General features: G+C 42.4%; 1 protein-coding gene across 1 annotated transcript in view; it reads left to right on the top strand.

Moving 5' to 3' along the window:
• The window catches only part of LOC119888158 (receptor-type tyrosine-protein phosphatase mu-like), a 139,266-nt gene that overhangs the window by 88,346 nt on the left and 30,144 nt on the right, over positions 1-20,776 (top strand). The window contains 10 exon segments of the mRNA XM_038698658.1: positions 615-768; positions 1,608-1,771; positions 1,867-1,976; positions 2,128-2,329; positions 3,267-3,369; positions 8,987-9,012; positions 9,015-9,167; positions 11,399-11,493; positions 12,737-12,773; positions 15,220-15,294. Of these exon segments, the coding sequence (XP_038554586.1) occupies positions 615-768; positions 1,608-1,771; positions 1,867-1,976; positions 2,128-2,329; positions 3,267-3,369; positions 8,987-9,012; positions 9,015-9,167; positions 11,399-11,493; positions 12,737-12,773; positions 15,220-15,294 (1,119 nt within the window).

Here is a 20,776-nt window from a genome sequence, read left to right as displayed (position 1 = left end):
TCAGACCGCCTGCTGATTGACTGAGTGGCGGCCGAACGTCAGCAGAGCGTGACTGAGCTGCTGACAGGATCTGTATCAGGAGGTTCAGCCTGTTTTCAGTTTAAATAAGTGATGAGAGAAAATATTTAGTGGATCTGGACCAGAAACAGGAAGACGGGTTTAATCACAAACCTTCATTTGAGCGGTCTCCGACTTTTAAGGCCTCGTTTCCACTTCTGTGTCAGATCCAGATAAAATCCAGATGAGATTTAAGACACTTTCATTTTCTCTTGACACATCTGCGCCTCAGTCTTTGTTTTCTGGCTACGTGTAAACCGGAGTCGGTTCTCTTCCAGTCTAGAAGGAGGTTCTGATGCACCTGAAGCTGGTTAACTGACAGCAAGAACACAATTAACTATTACAAGCACCTGCGTCAGTATATAAAGGCAAGTGTTTTCAGTCTGACCCACTCAGAACAGCCCATCCTCTGTATCATCACATGTGCTGAAACTAGGCCGTGAAGCTCCAGCTGATACCATCCCAGGTCCAGGACCCGGTCTTTCCACATATAGAGTCACAAGAAAGACTGATCTGAGACCTAAATATGTGTTCGTCTTTGTGTTCCTGTCTGTCAGATCCGATGCACGGACCGCGGCGCCTCGAGGTTGTCGACATTCAGTCCAAACAGGTGACGGTACGATGGGAACCATTTGGATACAATGTGACCCGCTGCTACAGCTACAACCTGACTGTACAGTACCGCTACAGACCTGCAGCGGCCCCCAGCAGGTAAACACAGGGAGGGGCCACAGGTAGAAAAGATCAGGGCCCACAGGTAAAGTCAAGGAGAAGCCAACCGGCACACTCAGAGAGTTTTTAATTCTTTATTTATACAGGGAAATCCTGTCTGAGACCAAGGGCTCATTTACAGAGATGCCCTGGATTACAGGTACAAAAACAAAGAGTGTAAACTTACAACTAGACGAACAATCTTGTTTAAAGAAAGTTAAACACGTACAGAATAGGCAAGTACAAAAGCAGCTTGGGAAACAGAGTCCAGACTTTCTAAAACAGAAGCCGGAGCATGCATTTATGTATTATCACCTAATCTAGCACCGACATGAAAGTGGCCTGAACAATGTCACGTCTATGTTTAGATCATAAGCGTGTTTTATTTCTGTAAAAAAAAAACAAATCTGATTTTTAATTGTTTTTACCTACTCAAGTATCTAACCAGATATCAACATATTTGTATGAATAAACACATTCTAAAACTGAATTTTCCACTGTGGTAAATTTAAAAGAATCTGCACTGTTCCCAGATACTTAGTTTTATTTGAATTTAAAACCAACAAAGATCTATGAGGGACATCTGGAAAACCTGTGTAAGAGAAGGAGCTGCCGTGTACAACACTTTGTCATCTGCATAAAAGCAAACATTACATTTCCTCATAAGATTAAAAATGTAATTTATATATTAAATTAAAGGAAGGGGCCGTCACAGATGGAGGGCTGACAAGCCAGCAGATAAACATGGGGAGGGGCTACTCACGGAGGGGTGACAGGCGAAAAGAGTAGGGGCCACGAGGTAAATTAACCCATCCCACCTCCCCCTGTCTCTCCTGCAGGGAGCCGGTGAAGGAGGAGGTGGTGTACGACACTCTGAGCACCGTGCCGCAGCACGTCGTACGTAACCTTCCACCGTTCACCAACGTCAGCCTGAGACTTGTCCTGAGTAACCCCGAGGGACGCAAGGAGAGCGAGGAGCTGCTGGTGCTGACGGACGAGGACGGTAGGACTTGGACGTGTTGTGTACCTGCTGAACAGGAGACTTTAAAGTGTGTTGAACCTGGAGGTAGATGAAGTTTGTAAATCTTTCTGTCTCAGTTCCCGGAGCCGTCCCGGTGGACTCAATCCTCGGCAGCAGCTATGAGCAGCAGATCAGTCTGAGCTGGAGAGAACCGCTGCAGACCTACGGACTCATCCGGCAGTACGAGGTGAGGTTTTTATTTTGGTTTGCAAGTACTGACACAATCATTTTTACAAAAAGAAAGCAAACAACAACGAAGGAAAGAATTCAGGTAAAGACAGACTCCATTACCCACAATCCCTTGTGAAGCAGCCAGACATTAACGTTGTTTTCCACAGATCTCCTACAAAGCACTGAGCTCCTTCGACACAGAGTTCGACCTGTCCAATCAGAGCGGCAAGGTGTTCAAACCGGCCAATGAGACGAGCCATGTGTTCACCGGACTCTACCCAGGCTCCACGTACTCCTTCACAATAAGAGCGTCAACAGTTAAAGGCTTCGGACCCCCGGTCATCACCCAGTTCACCACCAAGATCTCAGGTGAGTGTCATAGGAGTGTTAATTTCAAAGGCACAAAACTAGATCTCTACAGGGTCCAAACCACATCACTGGTTACCTCAGTCCTGAAGGGTCTACCAATGTGCCAGCCCCGGGGACCCCTAATCTATGCACAGCCTCTGTTTCTGACTATTATTAATGTTTCTTATTGGAAGGTCAAACAGCTCAGTCCAAAGTAAGGGTGCCTTTTTCCCCGATCCTAATCCTAATCCCAATCCTGGTCACAGCCCCGATCACAAACCGGATCCTAATCCCAATCCAAATCCTGACCCCGAACCTGATCACTAACCTTAACAAAGCAGTCATTTTAACCCAAACCATGTTTCAGTGTCTCTTCTTAACGCAGTGCTTAGCAACAGTTCGGAACAATGATCAGACTTGTTAGTGTTGTTGTAGAAGAAGTAGACAAACCTCTTATTTTGTCAGTTCATTTGGATCCATCAGAGGTGGAGGATCAGTGGTGTCTCAGACCTCCTCCAGTGTTGAGACATGGTCTCTCAACCCTGGTGTAGATGCTTCCTTGACACCTCTTTCAAACCATCCATCTTCTCTGTCTAAAATGTGCACCTGGTGGTCCTCAAACGAGTGTCCTCTGTCCTTCAGATGTAAGTAGACTGCAGAGTCTTGACCTGAGGAGTTGGCCCTTCTGTGTTGAGCCATGCGTTTGTGTAGTGGTTGTTTAGTCTCCCCAATATACAGGTCTGTGCATTCCTCACTGCATTGGACCGCATACACTAGATTGCTTTTCTTGTGTTTGGGTGTGCGGTCTTTGGGGTGGACCAGTACCCACAGAGGTTAAATAGCTGGGACTCCCTGCCAGTCAGTCAGAACCAAAGAAGTCTCTCAAATGAGGGACGAAATGTCTTTGAGTTTCTTTGTGTTTGAACATGTTGTAACACGGACTCTGTCCTCCTCTCAGCTCCTCTGATGCCGGCGTACGATCAGGAGTCTCCTCTCAATCAGACGGACTCCTCTGTCACGGTCCTGCTGAAACCAGCTCAGAGCCGAGGAGCTCCAGTCAGGTAACTCGCACACAAACACTCACAGCATCAGTCTTCAGCTTCATGAAGCTTTCATGACTGAAGCGTTAAACATTAAAATGTGACATGAATCTCTTTGAAGGAGAAACTGGAACTAAAACACTCCGTCCTTTAAAACGAGGCTTTATCTTCTGCTGAATATTTCTTTCATGTACCAGGAAAAGGCCTCAGTGACACTAAAAGTGCTTACAGGAGCTGTACACGCTAAAGAGTACGAGTGCATATTCAAACAAATGAAAAGTTTAATTTTTTTATTTCACCTTTATTTAAGATACCGACTGAGAACAGATTCTCATTTGCAACGGCGACCTGGCCAAGATCAGGGCGTGCAGGACAACATGTCGTTTAAATACGCGAAGAACAAAAAGCAATAAAGAGTCTGAAACAATACAAAGCGCAGGAGAGAGTCTATGTACAGTTTGTGTGAGGTGAGAGGGAGGTCAGTACAGTAAAGAGTGGGTATGAAGAAGATATGATAAGTGCCAATATGCCAATTAGGCGAGACAGAGACAACAAAGGAGAACGACGTAGTTTTGTCATTTCATTATTAAATGTTTTTCACACAGAATGAAAGTGATGAAACGTTCAAGTGTTTCCAGATATTATGATGAAGAATTCAGGAGCCTGCGGTTTAATGGGGAAACTCTGGATCTTTTTTCTTTTACAGTGTTGTTGTGTGTTAACTGGCAGGAAAACCCCGACTGATACAGAAGGATGCACTAAAACACGCTCAGACCACTTCAGACATCTTTGAATCTGTAGTCTAAACTTTAAATGGAGACAATTAAAACAACTGTTAGCACAAACTTTTTACAGCTGACACACCCAGAGGGAGGCAGTATCCGCGGTAACAGTCGTCATGTCAACAGCTGTCTGCTCTCCGTCGTTGGCTGTAACGAGGGATTTGGTTAATTAACGATCAGCAGGCGGGGCTAATCAGAGCCTGCTGCTCACACCGAGGATTAACAAGGGATTAACAGCTAATGTGTCAATCACACGCACACACTGAGCGCTGCCTTTTGTGTGTGACGGGAAACGCACACGCTTCAGTTCGTCTCTATTTATTAATGACAGTTTAGAACAATAGCAGCTTTCATGTGGTGGAACGAGCTCTCAGGGAGCACACAATATATTTGTCAAGCTAACACCCAGAGTCCTGCTGTGTGCGCAGACGTCTGAAGAAACCTGGGAATGCCCGTATATAAATATACAGTTTCTGTGTGTCGTCAGGGATACTAGAGTTTCTACACACAGAGACCAAGCCGGATCCTCCAGGAGGACGTAAACTGGATCTTATTAATGCTGCAGAGAAGAGTTAAACTTTCTGCCACGTGTCAGCGAGCATCATGGCGTTCTGTCCAAGCAAGGTTAAAATCAAGGGCCTCTGGACCCTGACGGACTGGTGGGGAAACATGAACCTCTGTGGGGTCAAGATGATCGATACCGCTGGCTCTTCAGCGCTCCTGGTTGTTGTACCGATCATTGTGGTTGTTGGAGCCCTGGAAAATAAACACACGTTCACTTTGGCCTCATGGCTTCTGGTTAAATTGAGTTGAAACAGCAGTTTACCTTCATCTGAAGGACAAAGGACACTCGTTTAGGACAACAATGTTCATTTTCTGGTCTGAAGGAGGAGTGAAAGAAGCCATTTACACCCGTGTGGAGAGACCATCCCTCAACGGGGCAGCAGGTCTGAGGCTTACCCCCCACCTACAATAAAAGATCAACTAAATCATACATCTAAATGGCCTTAATACATTTTTACTCTGTGCCGATGAGCTCATTTTATTTCCTACAGATGATCTAGACTGACTAAAGCTTTGCTGCGCTGTGGGTTCATCCCAGCTCGCACTTTACAAGAAGCGTGTACATATGACAGTGACCATCCACGTTAAATAACAGGCAGCTGTAGTGTACTTTATTAACTCAAAATAATATTGGTATAAAAGATGTAAATGATGCGGCTGTTAATCAAACTGTGCAGTTCTGCTGTCTAAGATCTTCCTGTAGACGTTCCTCCACCATCCACAGGTGACTTGATGTTTTCCAGGTGGCGCCCGACTCGTTCCTGTGATGGAATATGTCAGAAACATCAATAATTCAGGCGTCTGTGTCGTTGAGCCCGTACAGCATGCTCACTGGAGACTTCCTCTGACTTCCCGTCGGCTCCTCGCTCCCGCGAATAACAGAAAATGATTTACTGATTCGGCTTTTCTCTCCAAACGTTGGTCAGGTCAGATATTCCTGATGAAGCAGAGAGTCTTTCAGAGGGAGTTCTGTCACTTTTGAGAGATCGATAAGAAAAAACAAACAGGGCAGCTGGTGGGATGTTCAGGTGGCCTGGGAGAACAGAGCGCTTATATAAAACGCATGCAGACACGCTGGCTGGCCGTGGTGTTTGTGGACCACTGAAAAGAACAAAATGGATCATTTCAAGCGAATCCAGATTTATGTTTTTCTTTTTGTGCAGGAACAAGACCGGAGATGTAAAGAGTTTGTGTGAGAGACGTGCACTGTGTTAATTGACATGATAGCTGATGTGAAATCCATCAGATTGAACAGATGCTGCTCGGAGATACGATTTCATGTTTGTGTGTTTATATTTAACTTTGCTTTTGTTTCTTCTGACATCAGAGTGAGTGTCGGCCCTCGGGCACACTAACACACACTGTGCAACACACACTAACACACACTGTGCAACACACTGTGCAACACACACTAACACACACTGTGCAACACACGCCAACACACACTCTGGTTTATAAGAGCCTCGGATTGCAGGACAAAAGGTGTTGCTGCGGGCGACCTGCAGCTGTAATCAGATTACTGTCACACACACAACAACAAGTGCTGCGATGTGAGCGTGGAGAAATGTGATTGGAGACGGGCTGTCAAAGAGCAAGAGAGGAAGAAAAAGAGATAAAGGGAGACAGAGAGAGTGAGGGGGAGGAGAGAGAACGACCAGAAAGAAAAGAGAGAGAAAGCAGAAGGCGGTGGAAGACAGATGATTGAATCTTTTCTGTTCGTTTCTGTGGGGATTAAACAATACCGCAGTGTGTGTTACTGTGTGTGCATCTTCCTGTCCTCCTTTAGTTTCCTGTCCAGCAGGAAATATGACAATACAGCAGTTTCACCGTTCACATCCTCGATGTGTGTGTGTTGATATATGACTTCTGTCCTGAATCTGGTTCCCTCGTGAAAAACACAACTATTGTTTCCAGCGTCCCTCAGGACACAAACACTGTGTGGAAAGTCACTGTGTTGCGTTCAGGTGCAGCCCAGTGTTTCTGTGGACTACAAACACACCTGCTGGTGGAAAAGTGTCCCTCTGCTGTTGACTGGTCTTTGGTGTCATTAGATTCAGTCAGTGGAGTTTAATCGAGTCAGCAGAATCAGTAAAGTAAAGGAGGCTGTAAAATAGAGTTGGTAGAGTTTCCATTAGGGCTGCCTCGACTAAAGATTTTCCCACTCGTTAGTTCAAGCCATTAGTCGACTAGCCGTCGCACGTTTATGATATAAAATAAATATTTTGGGGCATCAGATTATGGTTTGGGTTCCAGGCTGAGACCGAATGTTATCAGTAACAGTATTAACGCTGTGCTGCATTACAGAGAAATATAAAACCATAGTAATGAGCCTTCATTTTACAAGCAGAGTCAGTAGAGTGTTCGTAGAATCCATAAAGTTTTGTAGTGTCCCTAGAGTTTTTGTAGAGTCTGTAGAGTGTTTGTAGAGTCAGTATAGTTTTCGTAGTCAGCAGAGTTTTCATGGTCAGTCTTTGTAGAGTCTGGTGAGTTTTCGTAGAGTTTTCATAGAGTTCTCGTAGAGTTCGTAGAGTCTGCAGAGTTTTCATAGAGTATGTAGAGTTCTCATAAAGTCAGTAGAGTCCGTAGAGTTTTCATAGAGTCCTTGTAGAGTTCGTAGAGTCTGCAGAGTTTTCATAGAGTATGTAGAGTTCTCATAAAGTCAGTAGAGTCCGTAGAGTTTTCATAGAGTTCTCGTAGAGTTCGTAGAGTCTGCAGAGTTTTCATAGAGTATGTAGAGTTCTCATAAAGTCAGTAGAGTTCGTAGAGTTTTCATAGAGTTCTCGTAGAGTTCGTAGAGTCTGCAGAGTTTTCATAGAGTATGTAGAGTTCTCATAAAGTCAGTAGAGTCCGTAGAGTTTTCATAGAGTTCTCGTAGAGTTTTCATAGAGTCTGTAGAGTTTTCATAGAGTCTGTAGAGTTTTCATAGAGTCCATAGAGTCTGTAGAGTTCTCATAAAGTTTGTAGAGTCCGTAGAGTTTTCATAGAGTCTGTAGAGTCTGTAGAGTTTTCATAGAGTCTGTAGAGTTTTCATAGAGTCTGTAGATTTTTCGTACATAGAGTTTTTGGTGGAGGTACCAGTCGTTAGAGTTGCCATAAAATTCTCTAGATCTTCAGTCTATCTTCTCTTTTTGCTCAGGAGACTGAAACTTTAATGAAACTCAACGGAAGTCATCAGGAAGCTTTGAATCACCAGGGCAACAAGCACCGTTCACGAGTACTCCTCTTTTCAGCCATACAGACCGACAGCTGGTCTTTCTTTGTCCTTTAGGGAACTAATTCTGCTTTAAATTTATTTTCCATTATTATCAGTTGACAAACAAAAGTCTGGTTTTTCATTTAGATCTCAGACTCTCTGTTTCCACTTGTTTTCTGTCCTTTGCCCATATGAAGGGTTTAATACCTGCACAGACAGGACGGCGTGAATTATCAGTTTAATGTCAGACTGTTAAAGTCACAGCCTCTACATGGAGAGAGAGAGTTAATAAAAATGAAGGAGAGAGTGATGGAGCGGAGGAGAGACAGAGCTGACCTTTCTGTGGAGCTGAATAATGAACCAACAGATGGGTGAGAAGAAGGCAAGAACACTTTTATGTGTCGAGTTGTATGGGAATAGAAAACCGGTCAATAGTCTCCAGCCCCTCAAACTCAAAGCTAAAAAGTCCATAAAGTAGTTAAAAACAGAATGGTCCAAATGTTACTGTACACAGTGTGGCTCCTACATTTCCCATAATGCACCTGGGTAGTGTCTTTCATTAGAGCCTGGTAAACAGCCACGTCCTTCAAACGCCACACCTTTTTGGTACAGCGTGACACTAACCAACTGACCGACTGACTCATTAACAAACCGATTTGTTAACTAGGCAAATGACAACTTAACATACTAGCTAACTTACTAAGTAAGTTATCTGACAGACCGACTGAGATAGTCGTTTACTATCTAACTAACTGACTGCTGCCTAAGTCATTAGTTAACTGACTTCCCCATGAGTTATCTACCTAATAATAAAAACTAATAATTCTCTTGCAGTTACTTTAACTGGGAATTTTGTTTACAGCCTGCTAGTTATGTCACTGAGATTCAGTTCAGTTTTATTTATATAGTGCAAAATCACCACAAGAGTTATTATCTCAGAGCTCTTTAATGTCACCACATTCAAAGATCTCAGATATTAACTTACTTTATCGCTCTGTAATTTTACTCTAAACTACCAACATAAGCCCGGGGGTGAAATAAACCAGACTTTTCCTTTAATGACAAGAAACTCTGTTCACCTGTTTCTGTCTGTCTGCAGTAAGTACCAGGTGGTGGTGGAGGAGGAGCGCCCCGCAGGCAGCGCAGAGGTACTGCAGAGATCCTGCGCTGTTATCCGGTGCCCATTCACTTCCAGAACGCCACGCTGCTCAACTCCCAGTACTACTTCAGCGCAGAGCTGCCGATGAGCGAGCTGAGAGCGCCGATGCCCTTCTGTATCGGTCAGTCACTCACACAGGCAGCTAGTTAGTTAGTTATCTAGTTAACTTGTATGTTAGTCAGACAGCTACTGTGTTAGTTCATTCATTAGTTAGTGAGACATCTACTGTGTTAGTCAATTCGCTAGTTTGTTAGCTAACTAGTATTTCAGACAGCTACTGTGTTAGTTCATTCATTAGTTAGTGAGACATCTACTATGTTAGTCAATTCGCTAGTTTGTTAGCTAACTAGTATTTCAGACAGCTACTGTGTTAGTTCATTCATTAGTTAGTGAGACATCTACTATGTTAGTCAATTCGCTAGTTTGTTAGCTAACTAGTATTTCAGACAGCTACTGTGTTAGTTCATTCATTAGTTAGTGAGACATCTACTGTGTTAGTCAATTCGCTAGTTTGTTAGCTAACTAGTATTTCAGACAGCTACTGTGTTAGTTCATTCATTAGTTAGTGAGACATCTACTATGTTAGTCAATTCGCTAGTTTGTTAGCTAACTAGTATTTCAGACAGCTACTGTGTTAGTTCATTCATTAGTTAGTGAGACATCTACTATGTTAGTCAATTCGTTAGTTTGTTAGCTAACTAGTATTTCAGACAGCTACTGTGTTAGTTCATTCATTAGTTAGTGAGACATCTACTATGTTAGTCAATTCGCTAGTTTGTTAGCTAACTAGTATTTCAGACAGCTACTGTGTTAGTTCATTCATTAGTTAGTGAGACATCTACTATATTAGTCAATTCGCTAGTTTGTTAGCTAACTAGTATTTCAGACAGCTACTGTGTTAGTTCATTCATTAGTTAGTGAGACATCTACTATATTAGTCAATTCGCTAGTTTGTTAGCTAACTAGTATTTCAGACAGCTACTGTGTTAGTTCATTCATTAGTTAGTGAGACATCTACTATATTAGTCAATTCGCTAGTTTGTTAGCTAACTAGTATTTCAGACAGCTACTGTGTTAGTTCATTCATTAGTTAGTGAGACATCTACTATGTTAGTCAATTCGTTAGTTTGTTAGCTAACTAGTATTTCAGACAGCTACTGTGTTAGTTCATTCATTAGTTAGTGAGACATCTACTATATTAGTCAATTCGCTAGTTTGTTAGCTAACTAGTATTTCAGACAGCTACTGTGTTAGTTCATTCATTAGTTAGTGAGACATCTACTATGTTAGTCAATTCGTTAGTTTGTTAGCTAACTAGTATTTCAGACAGCTACTGTGTTAGTTCATTCATTAGTTAATGAGACATCTACTATGTTAGTCAATTCGTTAGTTTGTTAGCTAACTAGTATTTCAGACAGCTACTGTGTTAGTTCATTCATTAGTTAGTGAGACATCTACTATGTTAGTCAATTCGTTAGTTTGTTAGCTAACTAGTATTTCAGACAGCTACTGTGTTAGTTCATTCATTAGTTAGTGAGACATCTACTATGTTAGTCAATTCGTTAGTTTGTTAGCTAACTAGTATTTCAGACAGCTACTGTGTTAGTTCATTCATTAGTTAGTGAGACATCTACTATGTTAGTCAATTCGTTAGTTTGTTAGCTAACTAGTATTTCAGACAGCTACTGTGTTAGTTCATTCATTAGTTAGTGAGACATCTACTATGTTAGTCAATTCGTTAGTTTGTTAGCTAACTAGTATTTCAGACAGCTACTGTGTTAGTTCATTCATTAGTTAGTGAGACATCTACTATGTTAGTCAATTCGTTAGTTTGTTAGCTAACTAGTATTTCAGACAGCTACTGTGTTAGTTCATTCATTAGTTAGTGAGACATCTACTATGTTAGTCAATTCGTTAGTTTGTTAGCTAACTAGTATTTCAGACAGCTACTGTGTTAGTTCATTCATTAGTTAGTGAGACATCTACTATGTTAGTCAATTCGTTAGTTTGTTAGCTAACTAGTATTTCAGACAGCTACTGTGTTAGTTAGTTAGTTCATTTATTAAACGGAACGGTTTCTTAGTTAGACAGCTACAATGTTAGTTAACTTGATAGTTGGTTACACTTAGTTACAATGTTGGTTAGTTTGTTAGTTGGTTACATTTGTACTTTGTTACTTAGTTAATGTGTTTGCTGGTTAGCTAGTTAGTTGGTTAGTTTGTTAGTTAGTTAGTTGTAAATATAAAATGTAGTTAGTTAGACAGCTACAATGTTAGTTAGTTAGTATGCTAGTTTCAGAAGTGTGCCTTGTGGTAACGTGTTACCTGTGCCTGGCTGTCTGTGTGTGTGCAGGTGATAACAGGACCTACAGCGGTTACTGGAACGCTCCTCTGCTGCCTCATAAGAGTTATGGGATCTACTACCAGGCTGTTAGCACTGCTAACGGGGTGAGTTCACCTGTCCACAGGTAACACGTACACACATCACAGTTCTGATATCGTCAGCTGTTAGCAGTTAGCATGGATGTACAGACAGCTATCACTGTGAAAACATCTTAAAAACATAAAGATTCTCAGGTTCTGCAGCCTTGAGGAGCTTTTTTTAGTTTGAAAACCTGCAGAGCAGAGAAACAAATAGTTTATTACGGAGGAAACAGTGGCTGAATTCTGTTCAAAGAAACGACAGGCGTCAAGACATCCAATCACACCGTGCAGCCGAGCTCGCCATCAGCCGTGTGACAGAATCACACATGTATGTCACAACAAAGGGCTCACATTGTTCCACGGCTCCCGCCACTCTTTCTGTCATGGAACGCACAGAGACCGAGGTCGCACACCGACAACGTGCACACGTATACTACAAACACACGCTGTACCACACACACACACTGTACCACACACACACACACACACACACAGTTTAATAGGAGTGGAGATAGTTCCAGCAGCCTGACCAGAGACACTAATAGGCTGCAGTGAGGGCTGTGTGTGTGTGTGTGTGTGTCTGTGTGTGTGTGTGTGTGTGTGTGTGTGTGTGTGTGTGTGTGTGTGTGTGTGTGTGTGTGTGTGTGTGTGTGTGTGTGTGTGTGTGTGTGTGTGTGTGTGTGTGTGTCTGTGTGTGTGTGTGTGTGTGTGTGTGTGTGTGTGTGTGTGTGTGTGTGTGTGTGTGTGTGTGTGTGTGTGTGGTTTTTTTGTCACGTAAGTGTGTAAAAACAGATAATTGTTCACTGTTACACACACAATGTTGTTTGTTAATTATTGACGCTGGGAGGTTTAATTGGTGTGTGTGTGTTGAATAATGCAGCGACAGTAGTGCTTTTTACTGTCGCCACACCGCAGAGACACACCACCGCTGTGTGTGTGTGTGTGTGTGTGTGTATGTGTGAGCATGAATATTCATGAGCTCTTGTGGTTAATTTGTCGTCTGTTTGTTAAAACCAGAAAGACACAAGATGTTCGCTCTCGCCTTTCACCAAAAACACTGTGTGTGTGTGTGTGTGTGTTGCTTGTTAAATGCCAGCACAGGCACTGATCCACAGCCATTTTCCTTCTGTCCGCTCTGTTTACGACGCTCGTGTGTGTGCGTGTGTGTGTGTGTGTGTGTGTGTTTCTGGAGAAAGTGTGCAGACGTGAAACCTAATATGTCGGCATCTGTGTTGAGAGAAAACTAATTTGCTGCTCTCTCTAACAGGAGACAAAGATCGACTGTGTGCGGGTGGCCACTAAAGGTAAGACAGCATTTTATTTTGAAAAGTGAATGTATTTTTATGCTTCAATGTTTTAAACAGATTTCATGATTCTCATTTAAAAATGTTTGGGGTATATTTTAATTTGAAAGATGCTGTTTTATTTTGAAAGATGTTGAATAGTATTCCATTTTTTTAAGTTTTGAGTAGATTTTATTTTGAAAGCTGTAGATTACACTTTATACTGAATCTTGTTTGTGTCATTTAAATATGTATGATGCATTTTATTTTTAAAAGGGGTTCATTTCTTTGTTCTGAAAGTTGGAGAGTACATTTAATTTAGTTTTGACAGAAGTGTGTTTTATTATAAGATTTTAATTTGAAATATAAGTGCATTTTACTTTGAAATCATGTTGAGTATTTGGGTTAGGTTTTTTATATAGTAAATTTTATTCTGAAATGTGTAAATATGGAATAGTTTGATGTTTACAGGAGGACATTTTATTTTGAAATGCTTTCAGTGAATTGGATTTTAAAAGGTAAAGAATAGTTTAATTCTGACAGAGTTCATTTTATTGTGACAGTATTTGGGTATAATTTATTTTTCATATACTACAAGTATTTTATAATATTTTACGTTGAAATTTATTCAATACCATTTTATTTTAAAAGTTATTCCATAACATTTTATTTTGTCAAGTGGAGAGGAGATTTGATTTTGCACTGAGGTTAGCATCATTAGCTGTTTTGCCCCAGTTTCTGGTCTCTGCTGAGTCCCTGTTGAACTGTGCTGACTGCTGGACTGGATTTAACTACTAAAGTAGCCGCTAGCTAGCCAGGCAGCGGCCAGTCCATTCTGTGTAATGAGACACAGATGGCAGTTAGCTCTTGGAGCGCTAGGCTAATGGTTAGCGCTCTGCTCCCATCCAGTAGTATAATGGCTCACAGATGGCTGCTCGTCCCTGACACCTGTCCTTCACTCTGTCTGTCTGCATACAGACGGACACACACCACACATAAAACACACACTTAACTCTGCACTACACTACACTAACGCTAGGCTAACACAAGGCTAATGACTGGGACTATGGCTGTACAGAGAGCTGTTAAGGGCCGCAGCTAAACAAGCTAAAACACTGTCATCTCCCCGATGAACATCCAGGATTATCACACACACACACACAGTAATTGACTGTTCTGGCTTTAATCAGCTTTTATTGGAGCACAGTTCTGGTGGCTAACGATACCAGATGCTGATTGGCTCTGCTGGTCCCCTGGCACCTGTCAGTCATGCTGCAGCAGCCAACCAGATCTCCCAGGGGGGGTCCTGCCCCCCACTCTTCCCTTTCAGAGTACCCACAGTGCCTTGCAGCGCTAACAGTGAGCGGAGCTGATGTGAATGTAAAGGAGAGCTGAACGTCTGCTGAATGTTAACTGGACAGTTTAACACAAAGAAATAACAGATTCACGCTGAATGATTTCCTTTTATTCTGAAACACACACGTAAAGTCCCACAATCCCATTCACCTCACGCATACCGTTAATTCACGTGTCACCACACCAAAGGGAGGAAATACACATCTGGGAGCCGACAGACAAAATGAATCCTTTCTGTCGTATCTGGATGTACATAATACATATACAGTATATCTCAGTGTCACCAGTATACAGAACAACTATTTCAATATACAGCATGTGTTTTATATTCACTATATATCTGAAGCGTGGCTATATTGGAATTAATTAATTAACCATCGTACATATTAAATAATAATATAATAGAAATTGTTAAACTTTATTTTATTTATTCAGTTTGTTTAGCAGAGACAGTACCCATGAATAAAATGTTGATGTAAAAATCCCCAAAAGACTATTTTCCATCTGTACTTTGTGGACATTTACAGTTACATCGTCAGCCTAAAAACTGTTTTAAAATTCATTTAAATTAAAACATGTCAAATCCATGTGTTCATAAATACACAGGGGTGTGTAGTGAACAGCACGATCCACCAACATCAGAAACACATGTGTGTCTGCTACACGTTACTTAGCACAAACAAAGCAGATACTGACCTGAATGTGTACATATGCTAACATACACCCGGTGTGTAATATCTAATCCACTCTTTATATAAAGGCCGTGTGTCAGATGTTTTTGGTGTTATTGAACAGTTAGCACTGAAGCTAACAGCTGTGATTTCTGCGCCGCCTCTCTCTGAACGGCTGCTGCTCTTTCTTCTGTTTGATTGCTCATGTCTGATGATTAATGGATTGATTGATTGGTGGGCTGATTAACGAGCTTCTCTTTCAGGTCTGTTTCTGGAAACTAAACTATGTCCCGCTGCCCCACCTCTGAAGTATAAAGACGATATAACAAAGAACCTGGACAGCAGGACGGTGCTGCATGTTACTAATCCTCCTGCTTCAGTACAAACTGCTGCTCTCTCTCTCTCTCTCTCTCTCTCTGCATGCCTTCCTGGATGATTAGCCGCTATAATCGTCACCCAGCTCACCACGCCGTACATTCGCATCGCGCCGGCGGCTGGCGACAAGCAGCTAACAGGTCAGAAACACACACTCACGTTACAGGTCTGTGTTCGTAACCCTTTCTAATCAAAGGACGATTTGTAATTCGGTGCTTATCACAGGACGAATGGCGTCCGAGTTCAATTAGTACGTCTGATTAATCCCAATTAACTGTTTCAATAATACCACTTTCTACAACACCAGTCCAGGACCCGCGTGTACATCTAAGCAATTGTTGCATGACCGCACTGGCTACTGCCCCCCCCACCAGGAAGTATGATGTTAACATGGAGTCAGCGAGGTAGACGTGAGGTTAGCCTGAAGAAAAGTTAAAAACATGATGATTCTCAGGACGCGTCTGTCTGACTCTGCAAACAGGACGCCAAGTGTTTTTAAAGCAGCTCGTCAGCTCGGCGAGCTGCGTCTCTGTGTATATGTATGTATTTATGTATGTGTGTGTGTATTTATACACACACACATACACACATACATATATTTATGTGTGATTCAATTCTGAAAATGGTGACGTTGGTACTGCGATGTGTCTGTGGACAGTCTGAGATTTATCCTCTTTTCATTCGTCTACAACAGACAGCAGGACAGGTGGGACGCACACACACACACACACACACACACACACACTTTCATTCACAGCTCGTAGAAAATTACATTTAAATATTTACCAGCCTGAAGGTGGAAACTTTCCACACACACACACGCATGGCGTGTGTGTGTGTGTGTGTGTGTGTCACCAGCAGGCCTCAAACACACTTAACAGCTGTTCGCCTGACACGCACACACCTCCCACTCAGTGTGACTGGCTGAAGCCCCGCAGCAGAAAACAGCTTCACTCTCACATACAGCACAGCTTCTCCGTGGCCTACTGCGACACACACACTCACACACAGATACATTCTGTCTTCAAAGCGGTGTTTTCACAGCCTTTAAACTGAAAACAGCAGCTCTCTGCCTCCGAGGAGGCGATGATCTGTGTGTGTGTGATGAAACGATAAAGAGGAGCTGATAGTCGAGCTCGTCTGACCTTGAAGAGAAACAAAAACTGAGAAAATAAGGAAAACTGTCTCAGCGTGTCGGCCTGCAGATTTATTACACGGGAAACCAGTTCAGCTCACTGGACCACACTAAAGTGGTGAAACCGGGCCGGGTCCTGGCTTGGTTCTGGTTCTGTAGACAGACCAGGGTAAACTAAACTGGTTAAACTGGTTTAAAGCTGTCATAAATACATGAAACACCAGTGAGAGCAGTAACACACACACACAGAAACACACACACAGTAACACACACACAGAAACACACACACAGTAACACACACACACAGAAACACACACACACACACACAGAAACACACACACAGAAACACACACACAGAAACACACACACAGTAACACACACACACAGAAACACACACACAGAACACACACACACAGAAACACACACACAGTAACACACAGAAACACACACACAGTAACACACACAGTAACACACACACACAGAAACACACACAGTAACACACACACAGTAACACACACACACACAGTAACACACCACAGAAACACACACAGTAACACACACAGTAACACACACACAGTAACACACACACAGTAACACACAGTAACACACACAGAAACACACACACAGTAACACACACACACAGTAACACACACAGAAACACACACACAGTAACCCACACAGTAACACACACAGAAACACACACACAGTAACACACACACACAGTAACACACACACACACAGTAACACACACAGAAACACACACACAGTAACACACACACAGTAACACACACACACACAGAACACACACACAGTAACACACACACACACAGTAACACACACACACACAGTAACACACACAGAAACACACACACAGTAACACACACAGTAACACACACACACAGTAACACACACACAGTAACACACACACACAGTAACACACACACACAGTAACACACACAGTAACACACATACAGTAACACACACAGTAACACACACACACAGTAACACACACACACACAGTAACACACACACAGTAACACACACACACAGTAACACACACACAGAAACACACACAGTAACACACACACAGTAACACACAGTAACACACACAGTAACACACACACAGTAACACACACACAGTAACACACACACACACACACACAGTAACACACACACACACACAGTAACACACACACAGTAACACACACACAGTAACACACACACAGTAACACACACACAGTAACACACACACAGTGACTGATGGCTGTTGTCAGGTTCTGAATTGGAAAGTGTTGTAGGTCTAAAATGACTCACACACTGAACGTTTCTCATCTACCGAGTCATCTGGAAGGATATTACACCTGGACACACACACATACTCCCTGCAGGTAATGGGTTTTTCATCCCGTCACATTATTCAGTCAGAAGGACTCTTCCTCCGTCCGTCACACATCGTCTTCACCTCCCCTTCAATCTCAGTGTGTGGCAGGTGGCGCTGCAACACCTTCATCAATATTCTGATGAATCCAAATGTTATATTATTAATAATGAATGATTTATTATGATTATCCAGAGTACAGGCAGCTTTTATTTAATTAAGGTGGGAGGGTTAACGTAAGGTTTTTAGCAGTATTAGTATTCTGCACAAATACTTAACAGTAACCGTTTAACAGTAGTTAAAGGTAGTTAATGTTGGGTAATGGTTTCAGGTGCTGGGAGTTAACAGCAGTTCATGGTGACAGTAGTTAAAGGTAGTTAATGTTGGGTAATGGTTTCAAGTGCTGGGAGTTAACAGTAGTTCATGGTGACAGTAGTTAAAGGTAGTTAATGTTGGGTAATGGTTTCAAGTGCTGGGAGTTAACAGTAGTTCATGGTGACAGTAGTTAAAGGTAGTTAATGTTGGGTAATGGTTTCAGGTGCTGAGAGTTAACGGCAGTTCATGGTGACAGTAGTTAAATGTAGTTAGAGTTGGGTAATGGTTTCAGGTGCTGGGAGTTAACAGTAGTTCATGGTAACGGTAGTTATTAAAGGTAGTTAGTGTTGGTTAATAGTTTCAGGTGCTGGGAGTTAACGGCAGTTCATGGTAAAGGTAGTTAAAGGTAGTTAATGTTGGGTAATGGTTTCAGGTGCTGGGAGTTAACGGCAGTTTATGGTGACGGGAGTTAAAGGCAGTTAGTGTTGGGTAATGGTTTCAGGTGCTGGGAATTAAGGGCAGCTCATGGTGACAGTAGTTAAAGGTAGTTAATGTTGGGTAATGGTTTCAGGTGCTGGGAGTTAACGGCAGTTCATGGTGACAGTAGTTAAAGGTAGTTAATGTTGGGTAATGGTTTCAGGTGCTGGGAGTTAACGGCAGTTTATGGTGACGGGAGTTAAAGGCAGTTAGTGTTGGGTAATGGTTTCAGGTGCTGGGAATTAAGGGCAGCTCATGGTGACGGTACTTAAAGGCAGTTAATGTTGGGTAATGGTTTCAGGTGCTGGGAGTTAATGGCAGTTCATGGTAAAGGTAGTTAAATGTAGTTAATGTTGGGTAATGGTTTCAGGTGCTGGGAGTTAACAGTAGTTCTTGGTGACGGTACTTAAAGGTAGTTAATGTTGGGTAATGGTTTCAGGTGCTGGGAGTTAACGGCAGTTCATGGTAAAGGTAGTTAAAGGTAGTTAATGTTGGGTAATGGTTTCAGGTGCTGGGAGTTAACGGCAGTTTATGGTGACGGGAGTTAAAGGCAGTTAGTGTTGGGTAATGGTTTCAGGTGCTGGGAATTAAGGGCAGCTCATGGTGACAGTACTTAAAGGTAGTTAATGTTGGGTAATGGTTTCAGGTGCTGGGAGTTAACGGCAGTTCATGGTGACAGTAGTTAAAGGTAGTTAATGTTGGGTAATGGTTTCAGGTGCTGGGAGTTAACGGCAGTTTATGGTGACGGGAGTTAAAGGCAGTTAGTGTTGGGTAATGGTTTCAGGTGCTGGGAATTAAGGGCAGCTCATGGTGACGGTACTTAAAGGCAGTTAATGTTGGGTAATGGTTTCAGGTGCTGGAGTTAATGGCAGTTCATGGTAAAGGTAGTTAAATGTAGTTAATGTTGGGTAATGGTTTCAGGTGCTGGGAGTTAACAGTAGTTCTTGGTGACGGTACTTAAAGGTAGTTAATGTTGGGTAATGGTTTCAGGTGCTGGGAGTTAACGGCAGTTCATGCTGACGGTAGATAAAGGTAGTTAATGTTGGGTTATGGTTTCAGGTGCTGGGAGTTAAGGGCAGTTTATGGTGACGGGAGTTAAAGGCAGTTAGTGTTGGGTAATGGTTTCAGGTGCTGGGAATTAAGGGCAGTTCTTGTTGACGGTACTTAAAGGTAGTTAATGTTGGGTAATGGTTTCAGGTGCTGGGAGTTAACGGCAGTTCATGGTGACAGTAGTTATTAAAGGCAGTTAATGTTGGGTAATGGTTTCAGGTGCTGGGAGTTAACGGCAGTTCATGGTGACAGTAGTTAAATGTAGTTAATGTTTGGTAATGGTTTCAAGTGCTGGGAGTTAACGGCAGTTCATGGTGACAGTAGTTAAATGTAGTTAGTGTTGGTTAATGGTTTCAGGTGCTGGGAGTTAACGGCAGTTCATGGTGACAGTAGTTAAAGGTAGTTAGTGTTGGTTAATAGTTTCAGGTGCTGGGAGTTAACGGCAGTTCATGATGACTGTAGTTAAAGGTAGTTAATGTTGGGTAATGGTTTCAGGTGCTGGGAGTTAACGGCAGTTTATGGTGACGGAAGTTAAAGGCAGTTAATGTTGGGTAATGGTTTCAGGTGCTGGGAGTTAACAGTAGTTCATGGTAAAGGTAGTTATTAAAGGCAGTTAATGTTGGGTAATGGTTTCAGGTGCTGGGAGTTAACGGCAGTTCATGGTAAAGGTAGTTAAAGGTAGTTAATGTTGGGTAATGGTTTCAGGTGCTGGGAGTTAACGGCAGTTCATGGTGACAGTAGTTAAAGGTAGTTAATGTTGGGTAATGGTTTCAGGTGCTGGGAGTTAACGGCAGTTCATGGTGACAGTAGTTAAAGGTAGTTAATGTTGGGTAATGGTTTCAGGTGCTGGGAGTTAACAGTAGTTCATGGTGACAGTAGTTAAATGTAGTTAATGTTGGGTAATGGTTTCAAGTGCTGGGAGTTAACGGCAGTTCATGGTGACAGTAGTTAAAGGCAGTTAGTGTTGGGTAATGGTTTCAGGTGCTGGGAGTTAACAGCAGTTCATGGTGACAGTAGTTAAATGTAGTTAATGTTGGGTAATGGTTTCAAGTGCTGGGAGTTAACGGCAGTTCATGATGACTGTAGTTAAAGGTAGTTAATGTTGGGTAATGGTTTCAGGTGCTGGGAGTTAACGGCAGTTTATGGTGACGGAAGTTAAAGGCAGTTAATGTTGGGTAATGGTTTCAGGTGCTGGGAGTTAACAGTAGTTCATGGTAAAGGTAGTTATTAAAGGCAGTTAATGTTGGGTAATGGTTTCAGGTGCTGG

The sequence above is a fragment of the Micropterus salmoides genome, unplaced genomic scaffold, assembly GCF_014851395.1.
Source record: "Micropterus salmoides isolate LMB-PRFRI ecotype aquatic unplaced genomic scaffold, ASM1485139v1 Ms_hic_scaffold_1, whole genome shotgun sequence".
Lineage (NCBI taxonomy): Eukaryota > Metazoa > Chordata > Actinopteri > Centrarchiformes > Centrarchidae > Micropterus > Micropterus salmoides.
The sequence above is the reverse complement of the archived record's forward strand: the minus strand, read 5'-3'. Positions and strand labels throughout refer to the sequence as shown.